At 47.1% G+C, this 25,870-nt stretch overlaps 2 protein-coding genes across 5 annotated transcripts in view; one reads left to right on the top strand and one right to left on the bottom strand.

The window, feature by feature from the left end:
* The window catches only part of PARP12 (poly(ADP-ribose) polymerase family member 12), a 39,070-nt gene extending 18,044 nt beyond the window's left edge, over nucleotides 1-21,026 (top strand). The window contains exons 7-13 of the mRNA XM_034647143.1: nucleotides 4,175-4,370; nucleotides 7,996-8,137; nucleotides 10,885-10,981; nucleotides 15,704-15,779; nucleotides 17,546-17,676; nucleotides 18,523-18,674; nucleotides 19,898-21,026. Of these exons, the coding sequence (XP_034503034.1) occupies nucleotides 4,175-4,370; nucleotides 7,996-8,137; nucleotides 10,885-10,981; nucleotides 15,704-15,779; nucleotides 17,546-17,676; nucleotides 18,523-18,674; nucleotides 19,898-20,223 (1,120 nt within the window). The 3' untranslated portion in view covers nucleotides 20,224-21,026. The remainder of the gene's footprint in view (nucleotides 1-4,174; nucleotides 4,371-7,995; nucleotides 8,138-10,884; nucleotides 10,982-15,703; nucleotides 15,780-17,545; nucleotides 17,677-18,522; nucleotides 18,675-19,897) is intronic.
* Nucleotides 21,027-23,683: 2,657 nt separating this feature from the next.
* The window catches only part of TBXAS1 (thromboxane A synthase 1), a 161,545-nt gene continuing 159,358 nt past the window's right edge, over nucleotides 23,684-25,870 (bottom strand). For all 4 annotated transcript variants that reach the window (XM_002914194.4, XM_034637958.1, XM_034637962.1 and 1 more), the window contains one exon: nucleotides 23,684-23,921. In XM_002914194.4, the coding sequence (XP_002914240.1) occupies nucleotides 23,847-23,921 (75 nt within the window). In that variant the 3' untranslated portion in view covers nucleotides 23,684-23,846. The remainder of the gene's footprint in view (nucleotides 23,922-25,870) is intronic.

Genomic DNA, 25,870 nt, shown 5'->3' with positions numbered 1-25,870 from the left:
GACACAGCAGAGTTGAGGTTTCATGTCTCTCACATACACACACACACCCGTAAACAACCTGGTCTGGAGGTGAAAGCTCTGGGCTGGAAATTGGAAATTAACGTTCCTACTGCAGTTGGGTGCCTCTGTTTTCCCCACCTTTCTCCCCTTTAGGGACGAGCTGTGGGGGAAAGGAGATGATGGTACCAAGTAAGTTTAGAATCATTTGCTGCTGGGATCGATCATGTACATATATCCACATTGATTACTGCAGAAAAGCGACAGGCATTCATTTGTGAATTTTTAGCATTGAGTGTAAAGTCCTGCAGCTGAACTGCTCTTTATTGTTCGGCTTTTAACTTCTTAATTTTTCTAAGTGTGTCCCACTATCTTCACTTAGTCAATTCAGAGTGAATTGGCAAGTCCCGGGGAGGCTTCTTTTCAAATACTCCTCATATTGTGGATTGAACTTGCTAAAATACGTTGTCAAGAAGAGAATTTAAGCCTACTTTTTAAGTGGGAAAAATACATTTGTGCTTAGTGTGCAATTATGCGCAAATTGCTACTGGTAAAGTATGTGAAACAAATTGTTCCCCTTTGGAAGATGAATTGGCTCACATATTCCCCCTTCTCTTTTTCTGAGGCAGAATTTACACACAGGGAAGTGCACAGATAGTAATTGTATAGTTCACTGAGTCTTGACAAATGCATGGGCTCATGTAGCGGACACTCTTATCCAAATGGAGATCATTTTCGTCAACACAGAAAGTCCTCTCCTGTCCCGTTTGCATTAGTGCCCACCCACGCCAGCATTGTTCCGACATCTGTCACCACAGATTAGTTTCACCTGCTCTTGAACCCCAACCAAATGGAGCCTTACCCTCTCTACCACTATGTCTGGTGCCTTTCTCTCAGCGCTCTGTGCTCAAGACTCGGGCAAGTTGTGCTTGTCTCCCGGTGCACATGCTCTCGGGCTTCTGTGGGGCAGATGTTTGGGGATGAAACTGTGGGGCCGGGGGGTGCAGGCTGGGTCCATCTTCAGCTCTGCCAGGTGATGCTAAATTGTTTTCTGAAGTGATCGTGCTGCTCTCCACCCCCACTCACAGTCTGTGGTGACCGTCGCCCTAATGTTTGTATTGTTTGCCCTCTGAACTTTTCCCAGGCTGGGGATGCAGAGTGGTGTCTCCGCTTGCATCATCTCTGGGTCCTAATGAGGTAAAGTTTCTCTTCGCATGTTTACGGACCATTCTTGCTTCCTCTGAAACATCTCTTATGATTTGCGTGTTTTGTTGAGGGGGATGGTTGTGTGTTTAGTTATTTATTTAGTTCTTTAAATTCCTGGATATTAAATGTGCATTGAAAATAAGCTCTATCTGTCAGCTTATGGTATATTTTAATAAGGAAAAGATGGATAAATACTTCTCTTTTATGGTTTTGTACTTTTTGAGTCATAAGAAATCCTTCCTTATCCCAAGACCATAAGGAAATTTTTCTAAATTTTCTTTAAAAAGTCTCGATGTTTTAAGGACTGTGTTTACTCTTTTGCTGCAGGTGGTGAAGTGTGGGTCCTCTTTCATTCTTACACAGATGAATTAGTCAGTTTTGCCAAAACTGCTTTTTAAAAACATATTTAATTAAAAAAATTTTAAATTGTAGTGATACACACATAACATGAAATTTGCCATCTTAACCATCTTTAAGGGTACGCTGCTGTGGCGTTAAGTTCGTATTGTTGTGTGGCCATCCCCACCATCCATTGCCAGCAGTTATTTTTAAACCCACCAATATTGAGCCAAATCTGGCAAAATGTTAACACAGTTTATAGTTTATTTCAGGCTCATGTGCCAAATATCACTTAAGTAGGCTATCTCTTCTCCATGTATTTCCAGTGCCACCTGTGCAGGTGCGGAATTAGCAAATACACTTGTTTCTGGCCTCTTCTCTTCCGTTGGTCTGTCTCTGGGCCACACTGTCTTACCTAGTGGAGCTGTAGAGTCTGTGTTGGCGTCTGGTAAGGCAATCTCCCATCTTGTCTGTCTTTGAACTGCCTGGGCTCTTGGTCTTAGGCTCCTCTTTAGAAGTTTCTAAATCTTACTGGTTTATCTCTTCTGATTTTTGAATATTGAAATTGCATTGACTGTTGTCAGTCCCAGGAGAACTGAGATCATAATGGTGCCGAGATTTTTTGTTCCTGTACATGATAGCATCTGATTTATTTAAATCTTTTAAAATATCTTTCAGTAGTCCTGTAATTTCTCCATTAAGGTCTTAGATATCTTTTGTTAGAGAATTACTTTTTTTTCCCAGTTGTCTTGAGCTAGAATCGACCCTCAGCCCTGTAGAAGTGTAAGGTGTGCAGCACGATGACTTGATAGAGGTATAGATGGCATGATGACCACCCCGGTAAGTTTAGTCCACCTCCCTCATGTCATACAGTTACAAAAACTTTTTTCCTTATGATATGATGAGAACTTTTAGAATTTATTCTTTAGCAACTTTTAAATATACCGTAAAACCTTGTTAACTGTAGTCATCACGTTGTACATTGCATCCCCAGTAAAACAATTTTGTGCTTCTCTCAGCTGATGCACAGAAGTGCAGTTGACTTTTGTCAGCTGTTGTATCTTGCAACTTTATTAAAATAACTCAGAAGCCTCTACTGATAATTTGAATTATCTACAATTCAAAGGTATCTGTATAGTCTACATGTCTATCTAGAAATTAATATCTGTGAATAGCATTTTTTAAAAAGATTTGACTTGAGAGAGAGCAAGCACAAGTGGGGGGCAGAGGGAGAGGGAGAAGCAGCCCCCCGTTGAGCAGGGAGCCCAATGCGGGCCTTGATCCCAGGACCCTGGAATCATGACCTGAGCCAAAGGCAGAGGCTAAACCGACTGAGCCACCCAGGAACCCCTGCAAATAGCTTTTTAATTTCTTCCTTTTTTATTCTTACACATTCTACTTCTTTTTATTGCCTTTTTACCTTATTGTAGTGGCTAGGACCTCCTGTACCTTGCTGAATGTAAATGGTGATAGCTGGAATATTATTTTTTCTTCTTTTTTCCCTTGATTTTAAGAGGAGTAATTATTAATGTTTCACCTTAAGCATGAGTGAGTATTTGGAACCTTTGACTTTGCTAACAAATCCTAATTTTATTCCTAGTATGCTAGGAGGTTTTTTTAAAATTGTGTATAAAATTGAATTTTTTTGAGGGCTTTTTCTGTATTAAGAGCCCATGTTTTGTTCTCCTTTACTTGCTAATGCAGTTAATGACATTAATCTTCTGATAAGTCCGCCACATTTCTAGGCTTAAGTCATAGTTCAATTCTCTTTTTCTCTCTCTCTCTCCCTCTCTCTCTCTCTCTCTCTCTCTCTCTCACACACACACACACACACACACACCCACACTGCTGAGTTCAATTCTCTTTCTCTCTCTCTCTCCCTCTCTCTCTCTGTCTCTCTCACACACACACACACACACACACGCACACACCCACACTACTTAAGATTTTTGCATCTATGTTTGAGTAAGATTGGTCTATAATTTTTTCATATTATCTTGACCTGGTTTTTATCTTAAGAAGTATCTAACTTCATAAAGATGAGATTGGGATAGTTTCTTTTTCTGTTTTCTTAAAGAATTTATGTGAAGTTAGAATTATTTCTTCCTAATGATTGACCATGTGTCTATAAGAATATCTAGGCATAATGTTTAATTTATGGGAAGATTTTAAACTACCGACCAGTTTCTTATAACTGTTAGAGGATCAGAAAGTTTTTCTCTCTTTCTTGAGTCAATTTTTGTAAATTTGTGATTTTTTCAAGAGTTTGTTCATTTTATTTATTGTCAAACTAATTGTCATAAAGTTGCTTATAATATCCCTTTTAGTATCTATGGTATCTTTAATTTTTTACCTTCTGTATTTCTAATATTGTCCTTTTTTTTCTTGATCAATCTTGCAGAAATTTATTTTCAGAGAGTATTAAATTTATTATTTTTTTAAATAAGAACCAACTGTCCTTCCCTCCTCCCACTTGTAACCTTTTATTTTTCCCCCTAAGGTATGTGTCACATTTATGCTCACACCTACCAGCTGGTCATCTAGATGGAACACTAGAACCCGGAACTCAGTGGAACCCGATTGTTCACTTGGCTGGTGGAGATTTCAGTTTACCTCTCACGTTCTTTTGCAGGATCCTGTGTGCTGAGTCGGCCAGCAACTTTCACTTTGATTGTCTAGACTTTGACTCCATGATGTTTGGCGCTGCCCCGGCCCGCCGCCTCTCCACGGCCTCCTCGGTTACTAAACCTCCACACTTCATCCTCACCACTGACTGGGTTTGGTACTGGACTGATGAGTTTGGTTCTTGGCAGGAATATGGAAAACAAGTAAGTGTCATGGAAAGAGGGCAAATATTTTCCCCCAAGGGTCCGTGATGGAGGAGCCATTCCAGACACGAGTGTGAGGGTTGTTTGGGAGAGTCCTTGACAGAGCCAGAGATCCCCACATCCCCCTATGACTCACTTGCTTTGGGGAATTAGGGAAAAACTAGTTAATCGTTCCTTTGTATGAGATTCTGTCTTTGAATGTTTAGGCATCTGTTGGCCTCATGAGAACTGAATGACTGTAAATTATAGTGAGACGACATTTCTTCATTGGTTTAGTTAGATGGGGTAGAAAGATGCCTCTCTTACTGTCGGACACGTAACTCCCCGATCAAGTGCCTGTGTGTGCAGGAGAGTTTGTGTGGCTGCACAAGAAACCTAAGGTTTTTCGAAGGAGGCTCTCTGCCTGCTCTATAGCAGCAACTTCACAGACTGTGGGCAAGTGTAAGAAAATGGCTTTATTTCAGGTATTGATTTGGAATCTGGATCTAATAACTGCCGCTGTCAATTATTTGAAGATGTTCATGGCTGGATCAGATTAGAGGGAGCCCTCTGGTCACGAAGAGGTACAAGGATAGGGAGGTCACCACGTCTGTAGGGACAGCTTTTCAAAATGAAAATTGGGATATGTGGTCTGATAGACATTTATACTCTTCCAGGTTGTAAGAGGCTCTATTAAAGCTTGAGTTTCTTGTTCTTACCTGCGCCTGGAATGTCGTCTTCTCTGGGAACACGGTAATGAGAGCTGCGTGAGAGCAGGGAGTTTTTGTCTCTCTTGTGCCACTGATGTGCCCCTGTGTGAATAGTGCCTATACCTAGCAGGTCCTCAGGGTGTAGACATTGGCTGGCTGAAGGACAGAGTGATTGCTGCCCTCTGGGTAGTTGGACGTGGTCGCTCTCAGCAGGGTCCTCACTCCAGCCCTCATCTGCTTCCCCTCCGTGTCCTCCAGTGCCAGCCTTTCCTCGTTGGGTGTTCCATCTACCCTCTTTCCCACCCATCTCTCCCTCTTGAGCATCCTGGGATTCTGTCCACCTTCCTTGCCATGTAGATTTGTTCAAGGAGGCTCCCCGGTATTGCTCTTGGTTTGGTTAGGAGCAGGAGGGGAGAGGCTGTGCCTGGCACGCAGGACCAGGAGAGAATGCGGAGCTGGTTATGCTCTGTGAGTGGAGCTTCCCCAGTGACATCATGGAGGAACCCACGGCAGGTGAGAAGCACTTAGCAAACCTGACAACCTCTTACGTTTTGTTCTGTGATTTGTCCCCTTTCTTGGGGAGCTGAGTGGGATGACACGAGACCCTCGGGGCAACCTATGCAAAAGTATGTTTCCCTAGGTGACTTTGCAAACTGGATTATCACGACGTTAGAAGTGGGGGCCTTTTTCCTCCAACCCTCACTTAGGGCTTTTCCTTTCTCTTTTCTATGCTGCTACTTTCTTGCAGTATAGTCTGTGTATAACCTCATTTAGAACAGTGAGAATCTCTGGGAATGACCTGTATTTAGGTGTCACTGATGCATTGTATGATCCACGTGTGTGGACTCGGTGGCTTTTGGTTGCATGGTCTCATTTGGTACCATCAGCTGGATCCTCTCATAGGGTGGCCTGTCCATTCTAGCTCTTCTTTTCCCCACACACTTCTGGAGTCACCCCATATTTGGATTTCTTTCTTAGTTTTCTGTTAATTGCCAGTTTAGGATCATTGTCTTCTGATTCAGGGAAACTAGGTTCTTTTCTGCCTGAGCTCAGGAAGTACAGCCCAAATTGCCTCCACCCTATATTAATTTTCTGAGGCTACCACAAACTGGGTGGCTTGGAGTAACAGTGATTTATTGTCTCACAGCTGGATGCTGGAAATCAAAACCAAGGTGTCAACAGGGCCATGTTCCCTTTAAAACCTGTTAGGAATCATACTTGTCTCTTCCTGGCTCCTCGTGGCTGCCCTGGCTTGTGGGTGCTTCAGTCCAATCTCTGCCTCATCATCATGTGGCCTTCTCCCTGTGACTGTTTGCACGTGGTCCTTCTCTTATAAGGACGTGGGTTATGTGGATTAGGATCCCATCCTACTCCAGTATGATCTCATCTTAACTAATTACATCTGCAGTGACCCTATTTCTAAATAAGGTCAACTTTTGAGGTATTAGGGTTAAGACTTCAACTTACCTTTTTTGGCAACAGGCTTGGCACAATTCAATTCCTAACCTAGTCTTGAGTATAAAGGTATTACTGTTACTGGCCCACTGAATTTTCCTGCGTTAACCTTGACTTCCCTGTGGTGTTGGCTCCAGGATGCCTGACCTGACCTGTATCCTCTTCGGATCATTCTCAACAGGCTTCTCATATCAACTGACCGTTTGCATTTTTCCCCCCTTTCCTGTGATCTTCTTTGCCTTAATCTAAAACCTCTACAATTTCCCTCACCTTTTTGTACCTGAACAGCCCATCCGTCTCTACTTGAAAGGAAAGACCCCCGTTTATTCCTTCACTTGCCAGGATCTGACTTCTGTTCCTATTTCTTGTTCATCTAGTCACTTTGCATGGAGTGCCGGCAGGAGGTGGGACCCTGCCAGGCACAGCCCTCGCGGTGCTGTAGACGCTGGCAAAGGCTCAAGGGCCCAGGTGCCAAATCTTGTGGCATTTCCAGCCTTTGCCCACTCCCTCCTCACTCTCCTGGCTGTCTTGCTCCTTCATGGGTTGCTTCTTTCTGCTCCCCTTCATGAATGTTGGGGTGTCTCAGGGTCCAGCCCATGCCCCCATTCTTGTGATGTTAGTGGTCACCTTAAGTGATCTCTACACCTCTGTCTCCAGACCAGATTCCTGTTCGAACTTCAGACTGGTATATCCAGCACCCGCCTGATATTTCTGTGGCACCTTTGCATTTTGTTTCAGGCACTGTGCTAAGTGCTCTGCATGCCTTATTTTAATGATTCTCCCAGTCCTTTGAGGATGGAATGGCACTCTTGTATCATGGTAGGGGTATGATTTAAGTTTGTTACTGTTCCTGTTACTGTTCTGTTGAGATCATTGAGGTTCAGAGAGGTTGAAATAACGTGTCACAGTTACCGAGGAGCCAGAATTCAAACTCAGTCCATCCTCCAATCTTAGATGTCCTATAGGTAATTGAAAGGAAGGTGTGGGATCAAAATGGAAAACTCAAAAATAGAAGAGCTCTCCACGAGCCCAGGAAAAGGACACAGAGGAGGACTGAGCTCTGAAGGGTGGTGGGTACGAGAACGGGTAGAGAAGAGGCAGCTGTGCTCAGGCCATCCCTCCAGGCAGATCGGAGAATTCATTGTTGGCGTTCACCTTCATCCAAATGGTTGTGTCATCCATTATGAGTAATTTGAATACGCTGTCTTCTGTCCCTGCCATCTGCTTATCCTGGTTAGTAGGACGTGCATTTACTATTTTCCTGGGCAGCTTTTAGGAGGCATTCATGCTGGCTTCTATTCTGTGCCTCCCTCTCCTGCCACACCCCTGCTCCCTGGCTCCTCTCTCTCCACACCCCTGCCTCCCCCATGACACAGATATCCACCTTGGGCATGTCTGCAGTATGGTAGGGATCGCACCCAACAGCTTTCTTCATCATTGTATGTTCTCACCTTCACGAAGTATCTGGCTTTCCCTTGTAGGGCATGGAGCACCCCATGACCACCGTCAACAGCAGCGACTTGGAGAAGGCCTACCTGGCGTACTGTGCACCGGGCTCGGACGCCCAGGCAGCCATCCTGAAGTTCCAGGCTGGAAAGCACAAATATGAGTTAGACTTCAAAGGTACTTCCTGACCCACTGTCTTCACCCAGCAGGGCTTGGCCGTCTGTTCTTTCTGCCTTTTCCACCTTTGCCCTGGAGAAGGTCTGTGTACACACTGAGGGCCAGGATAGAAAAGGAAAGGGTGGTCCCTGCTTCTGAAGTGCTGTCCACCTGGAAGGGGAGATAGAGCTGTAACAGATGATGCCAGCCCAGTGGGATGGAGGAGCAGCTGCCTGGGGAGGGGGTGTGAAGGGAGGGGAGCCCAAGGAGGGGACGGGAGCCCGAAGTGTGGAGGAACAGGCAGGGTCTGCGTGTGTGCGGTGGTGGTGGTCCTGTAGGCCATGGATGCGTCCCTCTAGTCCCAGGGTTAACCTCAGTCCCTGACTGGTGTCCTAGCCATTCTGCTCTGTGTCTTCCTCCCCAGGGTGGTGGCTCCACGTCGTCCTCTCAGTCAGCACCCGCGGCTTAGGTGGGCTTCAGATTGAAGTGTGTTAGACACACTCTTTCATTAAAAGTTGCTGGAAGCAGATTATCCTGTGCCCATGGTGTCCTGAGACTGATCTTTAAGTGACTTGTCCTGGTTGCCTTTGCAGACAGACAGAAACGGGCCCAATACTCATTGGCCAGTTCATCTAGTAACTGATTTTGGAGGATTTTTTTTTTTTTAAGTTTTAGTGTTTTCTGTGGCTTCTTTTAAGACATTTCCTCATGGATTTATCAGTTCAGCTCTGTTTAACTCAGTGTTGCCTTACCTTTTAAACTCTGAATCCTTCTGAATGTTCAGGACCTTTTGAGGAATTCACTGGACCTTCCTTTAAATATAATTTGCTGTTTTCTCTATTTTTGTGGACCTTCTTCTGTGTGGAGGGCAGCAAAGTGCACACGGTGAATTACCCTAAAACCACTTGACCTGCCTGCTGTGGTTTTGTAATGCTGATCATCTTGCTGAAGGTAGAATCGCTGCCCCCTCCCTGTGCCCTCTGCTCTGCAGGGAGAACTGCTCACCCGCCTGCAGCATCTGCTGGAGAACACCAGCCGGAGGTCAGGTGGTTTGCAGTCCACAGTCTGATAGATAAACGCACGGAAGGGGACAGCGAGCTACATGAGGATCAAGTGTGTACAGCCAGTGCCCATCTGACTGCCACTGGCAACTGTTTGAAATACTCCTTTCAAGTATCTGGAAAATATGAAACCAGAAATGTCAGATGCAGCCTTTATCATTCTCAACCTACACTGCATCCCCAGGGAACGTAACAGAGACCCAGGATAAGGGTGGGAAAGAGCACATGCATGCAGTTTTCTGCAAGCTGCAAAAAAAAGTGTGTGCACCCCACACTGACCCAGGCTCACATGGGTAGGCACAATTCTTTTTGTTGGTGATGGATCCCAGCAGCTACAGAAGTAGTTTGAGGTGAGTTAGGTTCCAGTCTCACTGCGAGGTGTAATGAAAGCAAGTCTCAGAGCCAAATCTGCCGGACACATTTATGAACTAAATATTATTAGGAAACAAGTACAGTTAAGAAACACAACAGGTCAAATGATTGGTTCTGTAGGATTGAGGAAGACTCGGCACTGTCATTTTAGGGACTCTTGTCACGAGCATTTCTCAAGGTCACTGCCAATGCCAGGATTCCAGAGTCAGAACCCCAACATCTGTTAGCTGACATCAAATGGACAGAATCCCCAAGGTCAGGTTTGTTTAGGGACTTAGCATAGTGTCTCCCTGGTAAGGGTAATCTTCCTGTCTGCGGAAGGGTAGGGAGTGGGATCTCACATATATTTAGCCAGTCTGTGTGTCTTGAGTAGTTTCACCAGTGAAAGCCCATTTGAGATTTATCATGATGTCAGTCAGCAGGCCAAAAAAACCCCATGGAAGTGTGCTAATTATTGATGGGAGTTGAGTGGTGGGCAACAGTAGGGCTTGTGGTAGCCGTGCCTGGTGTATGGGCTCCTGATTAGACTGTGGGGGACCCCTGGGAGTTCCAGTCTTGGTGACCATCTGGGCTACAGCATGAGGGGCACACACCTCGGTGATCACACAGTGTATGTATGCTCAAATGCGGTAACGTAAGTTACAGGCGCCTACAAATTAATATTAAAATGTTTTTTAAATAAAAAAAAACTGGTTTTATACTCTAAGTGCAGAAAGTAAGACGTGACAGGGTTTTTTCCTGGTGGCTAGGGATCCATAATCGCGCTCATAGGTATTTGTGATTTTCCACCTCAGTGTCTCCTCAACCTTCAGGATGAACCTGAGAATCTTGGGGGTGGGCATGGGGCAAGAATTTTGTTTATTAAAGATGGAACAGGTTTAAAAAGGGTGAGAAATACTGGTGTGGAGGCGGTTAACTCAAATTAAAAAAAGTCATAAGAGTAAAATTATTATATTAACTCTAAATCGCCCTGTCTCAAGATGTGGTAATTTGGTCTCAGGCTGGGCTGAAGCTCTTTTTATATCCAAGTTGGGAAAAACTGCTAAGCAAAATAATAGTTTAAACAAGATTGGAAGGAACAATTTAAAAGTACTCATGTATAATTGATACGTCAATTACTCATCATTCATGTGTTCATTAAACCCAGTCTCCTAAGGATACCTATTTTCTTTATGAATATTTGAAATGTGAAAATTGCCTTATTTTTTTTTAACAGGCTGATTGTAGGCTTTACACATTTGGATTAGTTTTCCAACCCATTTAGTTTGTGTTTATAAAACATTGCCTTCCTGTGTGTGTATATGCATTTGGTGGTTTTTGTTTTTTTTTTCCCAGTATTTGTTCAGAAAAACCTGGTCTATGGCACAGTCAGAAAGGTTTCCCGGAGACCCAGATACGTGTCCCCGCAGGAGGTGAAGGTGAAGCAAGCCTGGTAGGTGGTGTGTGTACCGGGGCGGGGGGGGGGGGGGGGGGGGGGGGGGGGGGGGGGGGGGGGGGGGGGGGGGGGGGGGGGGGGGGGGGGGGGGCGGCGTGCTTTGCCGCACATTACAGAAAGCCTCCGCAGAGCGGCTAACGCAGTAAGAGGGTTTGTTGGCTTGTGTCACACTATGTGCCAGCGCTCTGTCTCCAAGTGCCCAGCCCCGCCCTCCGCCCAGTACCTTTGTACTTTCTTCACTTAATACTGTAGTGCTAATGTTAATACCATTGTTCCAGAAAAAGTCTGAGAATTCATGAAACTGGAAAATCAGGGTACACTTAGCACATTTCAGAGAGAGAGGTATTAGCATAGATTGTAAGATGGTAAATATAATGCAGGTTTATAGAGAGATAGATGTCAGAGTATTGTTCTAATTGTGGTGTAGACTAATTAATTTTTAATTAATAAAGCATTAAAGTGCCAAACCAAATGCAACATGAAATAAAGGGGAAAAAAACCCTAAGACACTGGAAAAAAATCATATCAGATTTTTTAAAAAAAGATTTACTTATTAGATTGTGTGTGTGTGGGAGGGGGTAGGGGCAGAGGGAGAGAATCTCAAGTAGACTCCACGCCCAGCATGGAGCCCGACGTGGGGCTCGATCCTACGACCCTGAGATCATGACCTGAGCTGAAATCAAGAGTGGGATGCATAACTGACTGAGCCAGCCAGGTGCGCCTGTATAATGAGATATTTTAAATGTAAGTTTGCAAGTGGTGGTACTGATTCATAAAGGTATGCTTGTGCAGATTTTTCCAGAAACCAAAACAGAAAATATGAAGAGTGAGATTATTACTGTTTCCTAACCATTCTCTAAATTAGTCTAAAGTCAGAAGTTTTTCTCTCCAATCCACATGGCCACATACTGGGGGCGGGGGGGGGGGCGGAGAGTGGCCTGGATGGCAGCAGGTACCACAGCACCTACGGTTGGGTGTGTCACAGCCTAAGCTGGGACTTGAGCCACTGTTGTCGTCAGCCAGCAACACCTTCCTTTAGCCAGAGAAACGGGCTCGTTTCTGTTTCACAGAGAACCAATAGTTTCTCTGCTGGTTCTTCTGGGGTCTCACAGACGGACTTTAGTGGTTGTATTTGTGGCGCATGGTCATTTAAAGAGTTCAATACAAACTAGAGGGAAAAGGTATTATCAGTCGGAGGAAAGGGTATACTCAGCAGTCAGTTATCTTCCTTCCTATTGTCTCCAGTGTTTCCAGGATAAGTAGCTGTTTGCATGTATTTCTGATTTATCTTTATGATCTTTCTTTTTGCAAAAATGAGCAAATGCACATACATAAAAGTATTTTCTGATTTCCCTTTTCTTGCACTAAAGGTGGCATTCTGTATGTACTCTTCTGTACCTTTTCTTTTCCACTTAAAAATAATTACTCCCTTTCAGGACACTGAAGTCTTCTGAAATCTGTCTGCATGGCTCTCCATCACCTGTACATACCCTAGTTTATTTAATCTGTCCCCTTTGGAGGGATGTTTTGCATTGTTCTAGATCTTCTGTTGTCACAAGGGTAATGCCACAGTGGATGATCTGGTGTACGTGCTGTTTCATATTCAGGGAGGTTAAAGTTCTAGAAGGTAAATGCAAATTCCTCTAAACGGGGTTGAACCACTATGCACTTCTCGTCAGGATGCTTGAGGTACCTGTTTGCCTTGGACTTGCAAACAAGTGAGTCATCAACCTCTTGGACTTTTGCTGTTCTCATGGGTGGCAAAGAGTGTTATCAGGGGTATTTTGATTTGCTTTCTCTTATGACTGTGGCCATTTGCCTTTCTTTTTCTATGGACAGTTTGTTTTTTTGTTCAATTTTCTGTCAGCCTTTTGGTATTTTTTTTATATGTTAAGAGCCATTTATCTTCTGGGGAGATCAGCACTCAGTTTCTTATACAAATCACAAACCTTTTCTCTTGATTTTGTAGTTGCCAGCTTTGTTTATAGAGTGTTTTACCCACGCAGAAGGGTTTATTTTTTTAGTGAAATGTATCCATCTCTCCTGTGTATTGTTTCTGGATTTAGAGTTTAGTTAATTGTGGCTGCTGCTACTTCTGGAATTTATTTTTAATTTTTTTCCCTAATCAGAGCCTACCTTAGATAATAGTTTGGAAAAATCTGTCTCCTTTCTGAGACTGGATGTCTTTTGTTACCATTGTAACAGTCTTCAGGGGGCCGCAGACCCCACACATCAGAAATAAAAGTGATCATTTTGTTCAAATTCAGGCTAAGATATGACTGATTTAGGATCGCCCCATTGCATAACCTGAGAGTCACACAGTGTCGATGCAGTGAAGTTTGTGGCTCTTCCTGCGAACCCAAGTGACAGCAGCCAGCTGGTGTAACTCTAGCAAGCAAGTCTGCTCGGGCCTCTGTGGCCAACTGGGACTCTTAGAGTGGGTCGCTTTGGGTCACGGAATATGATCTCCACATTCCAAAGTTAGAATACCAGAGTTTGATGTGAAGTTTGAAATGGCATTTACACATCAGCTTTCTGGTTTAGTTCCTTCCTGTCCTTATATCCCCCATAAAAATGTTTTATTCATGTGATTGAGTCCTATTTTTTCTTTTCTTGCTGCCTTATGGATATTTTTGGTCATTTCATTTTTTCCCTTTCTAGTTTGGAAGTTATACACTGAAGTATATATACTAGAAATTATAACGTGTTCTTAGGTATGAGTTGGTCAGTATCTTTGTCCTCCTGTCAACTAGTGTAAGAGCTTTCATAATATCTTATTCCATTAATTTCCTCTTGTTTTTTAACTTCATGAGGTACTGTTACTTTATACAATGAATGTTTCATTAGATTCATTCACATTTTACTGCTTTGTCCTTTCAGATTTTCTTAGATGAAGGTCTGCTGGAAAACCGTGTTTTTGTTTGCCTGAGTACATCTTTATTTTGCCCCCAATCTTGGAAGATATTTTCACTGGCTATAGCATTTTGGGGTGTGGTTATTTTCTCCTGGAACCTTGAAGAGGTCATTCCACTGTCCCCTGGTTTCCATTGCTGCTTTTGCAAAATCAGCTGTCGGTCTAACTGGAGCTCCTTTTCCAGACTCACCCTTGTCTTCCTCTGGCTGCTTTTCAGATTGTGTTGGTCTTGCTGTTACGCACTCTCACCCTGGTGTGGCTGGGCATGTGCTTTATTTATCCTGTTGGAGATTCTTGGGGCTTCTTAGATCTTTCTGTCGGTGAGTCTCCTTTCTTCTCCTTAAAATAGGCTTAAGCTTTTCCTCTCCTCTCTTTTCAGAGCTTTGGTTGGTTCTGACCAGATCCAGGCCTTCTCTCTCTCTCTCTTCTCCATGTCCCAGCATTTCCCCCACATCTCCCATCTTCTCATTGCTGGTGCCCTGTTCTGAACAACAGCCCTTCCCATCTCGTTCATCTCACTCCTTCTCTCCTCAGGTGGTCTCGCCTGCTCGCAAGCCTGTCCTTGGAACTTCAGCCAGCTAGGAGTGTCTCTTTCACTGCTAGAAGTTCTTTCTGGTTCTTTTTCAGACCCTCCACATCTTTTTATAGTTCAGTTCCTTGCATATATTTTAAAAGTTTGTCTTTTATTTCTTTAAACACAGAAAGAATAATTGTTGTGTTATAATCTTATAATCTTGCTTCATAATTTCAGCATCTTCAGTCTCCATGGTCTGTTTCTGGCTGATTCTTGCTTGTGGGACCTTGGTTAGTTATTTTTAAACCATACTCTTTTCCCAGGAGAGTTATTTGAGGGAGTTCTTTGAGGCTTGGGATGAAGGTACATGTCTCATGCCAGTGGAAACAGAAGGTAGATCTATTGTAGGAAGAACAGAGCATTCTGAAAGGAGTCAAAAGGATTTGGAATTGTAGTGACACAGTCCCTGTTCGTAGACCAGGGTCATGTGTCTTTTAGAACTCAGTCTTTCTTTATTTTTATTTTTTGGGAAGATCATATGGTGCTTGTATTATCTAAAATCTGTAATTAAACTTGCTAATATTTCAGCAGTATGAAATAAGCATAGTCCCTTTAAGTAGGATATATACAGACCACAAATAGCCTCTTAGCAGTTCCAGTCAAATTTCTACTGTCAGATGAGTATTTTTTAAAGATTTATTTATTTATTTATTTGAGAGAGAACGTGAGCAAGAGCACTTGGGGGAGAGGGAGAGAGAGAATCCCAGGCAGATTCCCTGCTGAGCGTGGAGCCTGACGCGGGGCTCACTCTTACGACCCTGAGATCATGACCTGAGCCGAAATCAAGTTGGATGCTCAACTGACTGAGCCCCCAGGCGCTCCTGCCAAACGAGTTGTGACGTAAATTTTCTGTTTTTTAAAAAATGTTTTTGTATGGCAATCACACCTCCTTGAGGCTGCTTGAAAAAAGAGCTGTTTGAATTTTTAAATTGGGGATGAAAATTTGTGCTTCTTTTATCAGATACTCTGTGCCTTCCATGCAAGAGTTGAGATACGGGTGAGAGATGGGTCCCTTGTGCCTGATCATTTGGGGTTTGGCCGTGTGGGCAAAGAGCGACGTGCTCCTACATGGTGGATAGTGAGTTTAGGTGCTTCCTCACCTTCTACCTGCTTTTACAAAATGGTGTGCTGAGACCCCAGACTGGTGGTACCAGCTAGCGGAGGCCGCGGACGGTGGACCTGCTTGAGTGTAAGAACAAAATACCTCAGTATTTTTGTTTACATTTTGTAGCGGTGTCAAGTTTCAAGGCCCAAAGAGCATCCCAGACCATTGGGACCCCTCGGCCCTGCCAGACCCTGGCTTTAAGGTATGGGACTCGCGCTGCCTTGGACCACGGAGGAGGGTGTTCTTAGACATAGTGAGCAGATGCTACTGCTGAGGAAGCTGTGAGGCCAGGCTGGGGGAGCTGTGTGGGGTTTCATTTTCAGGTGTTGGGGATTTTAGGGTGGGATGACCACCAGGAAGATGGTTGTGGCCCCAAGGGGAGAGGATGTATTGTGGATGAAGGATGATGATCCGGAAATTCCTGGAAAGGGCAGAAATAGGAACTTAACAGCTGCTTAACCAATTAGTATTAGTTTTACTAAGCAAGAAAAGAAAACAAAACCAGGGGAGGAGGATTTGCATATGATGAGAGACATGTAGAAGGGAGTTGCTATTGGAAGGTGCCAGATACCAGAAGATAGGAACACCAGATCACATGGCTCATGTTGGACCTGCCAGCTGACAGGAGCCACACTGAGTTCCGTAGAGTATTCAGGCCATTGTCCACTGCTGCCTCATGTATGTGGGGCCCTCAGACTGCCCTCTGATGCTGGTGTCCTGCCAAGCACTGTGCAAACGGGCTCGGTGTCTGTCTGCCCTGAGAGGACTCCTCTCATCGAGTTGTACACACACCCCAGCAGCCCAGACACACGTGCGAAGGGCTGGGTGAATTTGAACAGCAGTACTCAGCGTCACAGGACAAGGTGACCACATCAAGGGGGAACAAGGAAGGCTTCACTGGGTCATCATTGTACAGGCAGAAGTAGGAGAAGAACATACAGGTCGATGGAAACTGCATAGGGAAGGAGCCCAGGTCAGGATGGAGGGCGTGCATAGATGCTGGGGAGCAGGAGGGAGGTCAGGGCCGTGCTGTGGAGCACTTGGTTTTGGGGCTGAGCTGGAGGTCATGACAGGTATGGGAGCCCTTGACAGTCTGGTCTGGAGAGGCAGGCTGGTTCCCTACTTGAGGGAGAGGAGTTTGGTGTCCTCCCATGGGATGAGAGCAAGGAAACCAGAGTCACAGCTTCAGTTGCAGGAGACCCGTGGGCATTCAGACTGCACTCAGGGTAGGGGAAAGCCATGGTACAGCGGGATTTCCTAGGGATCCCCTAACGGGCTGTCGCCGGGCCAAGCCTCATGGAGCAGGGAACAGGGCAGCTGGTTATGTGCAGGCTGCAAGTGCAGGAATTTGTGGATTGTCACTGTGCGAATGTCTTCGGCCCTTGGTCAGGGCCCCTTCTGGCCCCTAGGGGGTGCTATTTCCCAGAGCATGGTAAAGGAGAGGTGGGCTGGGCTGGGCTGGGAGGACGCCGCAGCCAGGCACCATCCCTGCAAGTCTCCTGAGTTGATGTGCACCCGGCTGCCAGCCTGACTCCTCCCTTTGCAGTGTGGAGCGCTCCTGTGCATTGCTGCCCGTGAGCCCGAACCTGCCTTAACAGGGTTGGCCCCCCCTCTGCCAAACGTGTGCACGCCACATTTATCGACACCAACTCTAGTCCTGTAGACTGTGTAGTCTGCCCTGTGTGGGTACAGAGCAGGAGCGGGGACGTCCTGGGGATACCCTGAGTGGTGCTTATGGGAGCATCATGTGCCTATCCTTTAGGAGGGTTTCACAGTGAACAAAAGGGAAGTGACCACAAACTGCATACACCCCACGGCTGGAGGGACTACACCTGTGGGCGAAGGGAGAGTGGTGATCACTGTCCAGGCTCGCTTGCAGTTCTAGCATTTTATGAGCAGCCTTGGGAAGGGACTGATCTATATTTTACACTTTGAGGATAACAGAGAAAAAATATTTGCTCCCTGCAGAAGATTACCCTCAGTTCTACATCAGACGAGTATCAAAAGGTCTGGAACCTCTTTAACCGCACTCTGCCTTTCTACTTTGTTCAGAAGATTGAGCGAGTCCAGAATCTGGCCCTCTGGGAAGTCTACCAGTGGTACGTGAGGGGCCCGCCCTTGCTGGGCTTCTGACTGTCCCCTCCAGTACATACATGGGAGGCTAGCTGCTTGCCAAATGTGTCCTGGGTTTCAGGGACACTCTGAGATGGCAGCCACTGCTTGCCTAGTGCTGGTGACACCAGGAGCTGTGTGCCTGCTTTCCTCATCTCTCCATCTTTATAGCTTAGTGTTGGCATGTCCCTCAGAGCTGAGGGACTCAAGCTGCCCTACTAGTGACAGAGCCAGCACTTGCGCTGGTGCCTTCTGCCTCCTTGCCTGAAGAGCAGTGGGACTGGTCCGTATAAGCCACTCACGCCCAGAGGAGTGTAGAGCTGTTGTCCTGACAGCCAGGGAGCCCAGCCTCACTTTTGTGCCTGAGGACGAGCATATTCTTGGGTACTCAGCGACTTGTCCTTGTAGGGAGGAGCTCTGCAGCAGGTCACCAAGGTGGGCCTGTGGTCCTGCTGACCTGTTCCCAGAGGAGGGAGTTGGAGCAGTGTCATCTGTACTCTGGGACCAGTGGTAAAATCAGGGTAACTTAGGAGGAAGGGATGGCCCCCCACTGACGAGCATCCTCCAGCTTCCAGCTTCCCTAGCTCTAAGCTCCAGGGGGAAGCAAGGTGATGAGGAAGAAATGGGTCTGGTCTGCTTTGGGAGTTCAAGAACCTGAAGAGGACTTGAGCTGTGGAGGCAAAGGCTTCCCTTGTGCCTTTCACTTGGGTTCCACTGTTCCCCCTGGTCTTACGGGCCTGGACTTATGATGCTTCTAATAAAATGTGTTTTCTTGGGTCAAGTGGCCTATATTTGGCAACAAGCACCCTCTGCCTCCTGTCCCATGATTCTAGGCAAAAAGGGCAGATGCAGAAGAGAAACGGAGGGAAAGTGGTCGATGAGAGGCAGCTGTTCCACGGCACCAGTGCAAATTTCGTTGATGCCATCTGCCAGCAGAACTTTGACTGGCGGGTCTGTGGTCTTCACGGTACTTCCTACGGCAAGGGTAAGGGCAAAGGTGGCCCCATTGGCTTTCGGCCCAGGACCTGGGAAGCCCTTTTAAAGCAAATTGATAGAGGGCGTGGGGGAAACTGGTGCGAGTTGATGAGCTGGGTCACACTCAGTGAGTTATGGACCCCTGGCCCTCTGAGGGGGTGGTGCCCAGCTGGTGGCACCCTTACTCTCCTCTGTGTGCATCCAGGAGCCTCACCCAAGGTTCCAGCAGGAGCAGCCCTGCTCAAGCTGGGCTTTGTGTCCCTGAAGAGTGGAGGCCTGGAGATGGTGAGCATGAGTTGGGGGAGGAGAGCAGGTGCCTTTCCAACCCCGAGTCCAGCCCCGGACTGTGTCTGCATGATCATTAGAATGGGGATCTGAACACTTCAGCTATGCTTGTGTACATGCTATTCCAGCTGGAATGGGGGTTAGCTGTTTTCCTGTGTTATTTTTAAGCTTTATTTGGAAATAATTTCAAGCTCACAAGGAAGTCTCAAGAATAAAAACTCCTGCATAAATTTTACCTAGATTCATCAGCTTTAACCTTTTGCCACATTGGCTTTATTTCTTCAGACCCATTTGCAAGTAGGTGGCATGTGTCATGCACTTTCCCCCTTGAATGCCTCCTAAGAACAAGGACATTCTTTGCTGTAACCATGACATGGTTGCTAAGTTGAAACCTGTCATACGATGTGATGCTGTAGTCAGCAGCCCCTCTTCCGACTCCATCACTTGTCCATCAATCAGCCTTAATCAGGTGTGGCAACAGCTGTGGGGGCAGGCTGGATGGAAGCCAGTGGTGGGTCGTATTTCCGAATGTGTGTGTGGCAGCCTCTGGGATGGGTCTCATTCGGCGAGCTTCCGAATTCTCTATGCTGGGCTCCCGGTGGCTACAGTGCTCTGTGTTTGGGATCTTGTTCCCTTCCTGCACCAACCCTACGAGGCTGGCATGACAGCCCCATTTAGGAAGGAAGCTGAGGTTTGGGGGCTAGGTAGTGATGTGCCCAGCGGACCTTTAGGATTTGAGGGACTGAGTCAGAACTTGAGTTTTCTGTCTCAGAGTTTGGTGACACCTCTGATGCCCTTCATGAGGGAAGAGGCTGGAGAAATGGGAGAAGAGGGAGGACAGGGAGGCAGGGGCGTCGCCGGGTTGACAGGACACCCGAGCCTCCCCTTCCAGGCTGCGGGCTGTCCCCCACTCCCGGCACCCAGCTGAGCTCATGTGTGTCCTTGCAGGGAGCTACTTTGCCCGAGACGCCGCGTATTCTCACCACTACTGCAAATCTGACACCAAGTCCCACACGATGTTCCTGGCCCGGGTGCTGGTGGGGGAGTTCATCCGAGGCAACGCCTCCTTCGTCCGCCCCCCGGCCAAGGAGGGCCTTGGCAGCGTCTTCTACGACAGCTGCGTGAACAGCATGTCCGACCCCTCCATCTTCGTGGTCTTCGAGAAGCACCAGGTCTACCCAGAATATGTCATCCAGTATACCAGCTCCGCCAAGCCCACAGCAGGGGCCTCCACGCTCTTCTCCTTGGCATCTTTCTTTGGCGGCCGGCAGTGAGCCTGCGACGGTGTTTTTAATGCCTTTCAGGCGTGTCTTCCTTGGGGTAGCTATATGGAAAGGGTTTTTTGTTTTGTTTTGTTTTGATTTTTAACAAAAACTTTTAATGAACTGTTCATATAACATTGACTTCCTGATGAAGTTACAGTCTTAATCTCTAACTGATAATGGTTTTCGGTTTTAAGGCACTTTTGGGATCATTAGTAGACTAACCAGATGTGACTATGGGTGGGCCTGTTCTGCCTTTTACTAGTGTGTTGGAAGTTTTATTATTTACACTCTTTGTTGACTTTGCGGCTGATTGGCACCAGACACAGTTTCTAGATACTATTTTATGGATTGATTTTAAATTTACATTTCTCTCTCTGCAGTGAGTCCTTTGGTTTTTCAGGGTCCCCGTGGCATCTTGTATAATTTTTTGTCAAAGCGACACAGTAGCTGTCAGTATGGGAGGCAGCCCCTGTCTGTTTCTCTGGCTCTAATCGGGCACCTCCTCTTCTCCTGGGCTTCTGGCCTTGGACTTGGCCCATCTACCATGGTGTTAGAGCAAGTCACTACTGTGTGGCATCACTGGGGCCCTGTAAGTTTCCCTTTGTCCTGGCGGGGTCCGCATCACTCAGTGGAAGGTGACAGGGATGAGTGGCTGTCCCCAAGGGTCCCCGGGCTCCGCCCACGAAGGCCCATTCCCACATCTGAGCACACTGGACACCCTCTGAATGTGGGTTTTCTGTTGCTGTGAGATTAGTATACCTGTGCTGCAAATGTCACAATGGAGTATGGAAATAAAAGAATATTTATCTGAAGTGGGCGACAACCAAAACTCATTCTTCAGTGTCTATTTATCGAGCACCTGCTGGGTACAGGCACTTTTCTGGGTGTCAGGATATAAAAGAGGCCCCATTCCTGGCCTTGGGGGCTGTGTGTGGACTTACCCTGACGCTGATGAACCTGTAGGTTCAGGGCCTCTCACTTGCTGGGGCTTTTTCCACAACCCTAAGAGGGGCCCTAACTATATGGCCACATGGTCTTACATCTCCATTCAGTTCACCAAGGTTATATATATTTGTATTTTTTTTCTTTCCCCCAACTGCTATAAATTTCAAGTTCCACAAAACCCAGGTTGACTACTGAGCAGAGTGTTGTGGACATGGAGGGGTGGGTGCGTTCTGAGTGTGTCTTGCCCACGCAGTAGTCGATGGGAGTCTCTGCTGGGCACTGGCTGGCTCTGCTCTGAGGGGGTGGAGGGGCGGGCAGGGCAGCTCCATGTCATGAGGTGGCTGTCCCTTTTGCTCTTCGGGTTCAGTCCTCAGTAATGGGCTCCTCTTCCCCTACACTGTTCTTGCCCATTCCCCCACCTTCCTGATACAGTGTGTCCACTCCACAGGATGCCTCCATCCTCAAGTTCTCAGATCCAAGGCTGTTGAGTTTTTCCATCTTTGGAACAGTGGTAGGGAATGCGCTGGAACCTTACACAGGTTGGCTTATGAAGGCAGAGAAGGACTGAATTCTATGACCAGAACAATGTAGCAACAGCAGTACTACCTTACCCATCTGCAGGGCTAGTCACCTGGTTGTAAATGGTATGATTTTCAGATCCCCCAAAATATTTCCCCCTACCCTGACTGACGCTGAAATTTTATTCATTACTTTTTGATTGAGTCATGGTCCTACTACAGTGTCGGGGGGGGAGGCAGAGGGGTGTCAGGGAGACCCATTAAATCAGGTGCTTGCCTGCTAAGTCTTAAATGTAAATGATCCTGTGCCCATTAACTACCTGGCTGCTGGGAGCTGGTGGTGGGCGGCAGGGATAGTCCACTGGGGTGTGTGGCTGGGATGAATGGCTGCAGAAACCTGGTGTGGGAGGTGATCACGTGCTTCAGAAAAGGCAGTTGAGCTACGAAGACTGCAGGGATCCTGGATTTGCTCACCTTTCAGAAAGTAAGCCAGGAAGAACACCTACTTAGACTAAAATTTGAGAGAGGGATGGGGTCCGTGTGACCAGGTTGTGGGGTGGGGGAGGGGCTGAGCACTGTGATGGGAAGAAGTCAAAATGACAGTAATTTGGTGCAAAGAGGTGGTGGGACCCAGGGCAAGTGTGCGTGACTGACTAGTCATGAGGACCTGGCTGGGATCCAGCTAAAGGGTCCTGTGGAGGGCCCGGTCTGTGCCATCTCCTGCCCCGTGGTAGCTGGTGTTGCACATGATGATGGGGTTTCAGGAGAACTAGGGATTGTGGGTCAAAACATTGGAAGGGTCGAGTCTAGCAATTCTAGAACATTAGGAAGCCTCACTGTTGTGTCTGTAGATGTAAGCAGCTGGACAGAGAAGGTGAGGGGCCCTGCTGCAGGATGAGGCTCTGTAATGGCTGTAGAGGGTCAGAGGCTGGGAGATGGGTAGGACAGTCAGGAAGGCCAGATGGGTCACCAGGAATGGGAATGTGTGGCTTTCTCCAGTGAGTCAGAGCCCCAAGGCCAGACATCTGGAAGGGGCTGGGGCCCAGAGAGGAGCAGTGGTGGCAGCAAGGGTGCAGAGAGAGCTGTGTGATGGACTGGCCTGGCAGCTCCTAGGGCTGGGACAGCGCTGGGGGATGAGGCTGCCTGCCTGTCTCTGGGGAAGCCTGAAAGTGAGAAGAGGGCTGTCCAGGGAAGGACTGTGGGGGAAGCATGGGGTCTTCTGGGCTGGAGTGGGAGAGGCAGCACCCACAGCCACTGGTACATGGAAACCTCTCGTGCCAGCTCTCCTGAAACAGCCTAAAGGCGGGTCAGCGTCTGGGTAGCCATGCTTACAGACTCCTGCTGGGAATGCTATCTATAGGACATTCAGCCCCTTCATGCTGCTCAGATGGTGCATAGAGGAGGGGGCTTTGATCTAGGCCAGCTGCCCTGCTTTACAGATGAGGACACAGAGGCGCAGGGACGTGGAAAGAGCAGCAGCCACCACCACACGTGGCTGGTGGCAGATGCGAGATTCAACTTGAAGAGCTCTTTGTTGAATTTCAACTTCTCAGCAACACGATAGTTTTAATAAATTCACTTCTCTGTTTTGACTCTTTGATCAAAATTAAGAGGAGGTCCAATGCCTAGTACATTTCAGTCTCTCTCACTGTTCTGTGCATTAAAACCTTATAAAGGTAGTATTATCCTACCTAGGAAAATCAAAGCATAAGAAAGCTTTTGAGCCACTGTTGAAGCTGGGCTTCCGATAAATGTCATGTTTTAAGTCAAATGCCCCAAGTGCACCAGAAGCTGAAGAGGCCCATGTGCTGGTGCTGTCAGGGCAGCTCACCTGAGTGTCCCCGTGTCTTCTGCCCTATAGAATCCTTCCATCCTGAGGCCAGGACTTCCTTCAAAACCCCGAGTTCTCAGACATTTTGACAAAATTACATTTTTGCTTATTTATCAGCAAACCCTGATTGAGAGAGGTGGCTCAGTGGTTCATACATCATCAGCAAAGTCACAACTAAGTGCAACAAACATTTATTAAGCATTTAGGAGAAGTTATGGAAAGACCTCTTATATACTTGCATGTCAGGCACCCTTTCAATTGCTTCAGTGATGTTTCCCCCAAATCTGAATTTCCACAGGGAGGTTTTCTTTGAATCTGGGAGTGTCCTCATAACACTGTCAGCGGGAGACAATCTTGATGTAGATGCCACTCTTTGGACCTAGGGCGGATTTGGATTCTAGCGGCAATGGTACCTAAAAGAGAGAGGAAGAGACTGGTTACAGCAAACCGCATCTACAGGGAAACTTCTTTGGAACTGGGCCTGAAGCGGGGTTGTGGAAATGAGAGACAGCAGGGCTGAGTGAGCAAAGCAGCCTCCCTAGCACAGCCTTGAGAAGCCAGCAAAGCTGTGTCTCGGCGACACTGGGCACTGGGGCCCCAGCAGCACACTGGAGCCTGACCCTCTTTCCCATGTTAATAAAATACCGCAGCTGCCTAAGGTATTTATCCTCCCAAGAAGCCTGCATAAGAGGTAGTAGCGGCTCACTTTGCAAATGAAGAAACTGAGGTTCAAAGATGCCAAGTGACTCGTCCAAGGTCACATGACTGGAAAGTGAAGAGCCGAGCCTCAAACTCCCTCCCCTCCCCCCATCTTACTCCCCGGTGCCCTGGCGGTAACTGAGCAGCCCCCTCCCTTTCCAAGGGGCTTTGGGAGAGTGGCTTCATACTATCCCCTGCTCATGTGTGCTGTGGTCTAGCCTCACTGCCATTCAGAAAGCTTTCCTCATGTCCTACTGACAAGGCAGATTGATGGTGGACTGGGGACTTGGAAGAAAAGCCAAAGAATTACTCAAGAAGCAGGGTGTCCCCTTGAGCCCTGTGTAAAATGATGGTTCAATGGCTAATGTGAAGGAACGCTTTAAGGGAAAGAAGAATCACCAGACCTTAAGTTGGGGCCTTGGTGGGGCTTTTCAGATGTCTTTGGGGGTTATAGTTCAGATGGGAGACAAGGTACATGACCAAGAAATAAGATGAACTAAACTCGCGCTGTCTCGTATGGTAGCCAGTAACACGTGTGGCAACTGAGCATTAGAAATATGCTTAGTGCAAATGAGGGGCAGTTTTTCATTTGGTTATTAAAATTTACATAGCCACATGTGGCTAGCAGCTACTGTATTTATCACTGGTCTAGACAAACAGGAAACACCATTGGACTTCCATAAAGGAGATCAGTTGGAGCTAGCAAAGTCAAGGAGGGGATCCTGGAGGAGTGGACACAGGAGGTGGGGCTAGGAATGGGAGAAGCCTTGTGAGCCGGACTTCTCAAGGGGCCACTTTGGGATTTGAGAGAACACCAAAGGATTTGGAAGATGGGATTAGGCTGGGGGCAGGGAACTGGGGGGCAGGATGGCATTCTAGCTGGGGAGGAGTGGGTAGAACCCTCTCAGAGTGGCAAGTTGGGGCAGGGACACAACGTGGGCTCAGATGAGCTCTTCGTAGATCCAGCAGTCTTGGGGACTCATGACTAGTACTTGAGCTGGGGAATGCCAGGCATAAGCAGTGTTTTGGGACAATGGCTGCTGTACCGTTTGTCAAGATTAAGGGTAAATGAGACAAACCCCAAAAGAAGTCCCGAACACACGGAACACCTAAGTCATTTGGGGGGCCTGCTCTTCTCTCTGTTGGTTTGGCTCTATGTTCCCAATTTGCCCCTCCCTCTCTCCAGCCTTGAACCCACTCTCCCTGTTTGTCAGAGGCCATGCCACTCTCTGACTCCAGAAGTTGTCCATTCATCACGGCGAACTTAGTATCTGTCCCCATTCGCGCTCCTGTCCAGCCCTCAGAGGGATTCTGAACAGGGGCACGAGGTTCAGGCTGTGTAGGGAACAGCAGACACTGCAGAGGCAGCTAGAGGTAGAGGAAGTAGGGAGCCTGTGGGACGGGGCGCCAGATCTGGTTGAAGCCGGTTTCTTCACTGCCGGGCTAGTCGTTCATTTGCTCATTAACATTGATTCAGTGAATGTGCGAGCACATGCGCAGTGCCTGGTGCTGGAGACTTCGGCTGTAAGACCGGCTCGGTTCCTGCCCGCACAGAGCCTGCAGTCAAGGGCGTGCCTCAGGCAAGTGACTTAACCTCTCCGAGCTTTATTTTGCTCCTCACCTGAAGAATGCTAATCATACAAACTGCTCTGGGGGATCCTGG

The sequence above is a fragment of the Ailuropoda melanoleuca genome, chromosome 1 (genome assembly GCF_002007445.2).
Source record: "Ailuropoda melanoleuca isolate Jingjing chromosome 1, ASM200744v2, whole genome shotgun sequence".
NCBI classification, from domain to species: Eukaryota; Metazoa; Chordata; class Mammalia; order Carnivora; family Ursidae; genus Ailuropoda; species Ailuropoda melanoleuca.
This window is presented reverse-complemented; position numbering and strand designations above follow the sequence as displayed.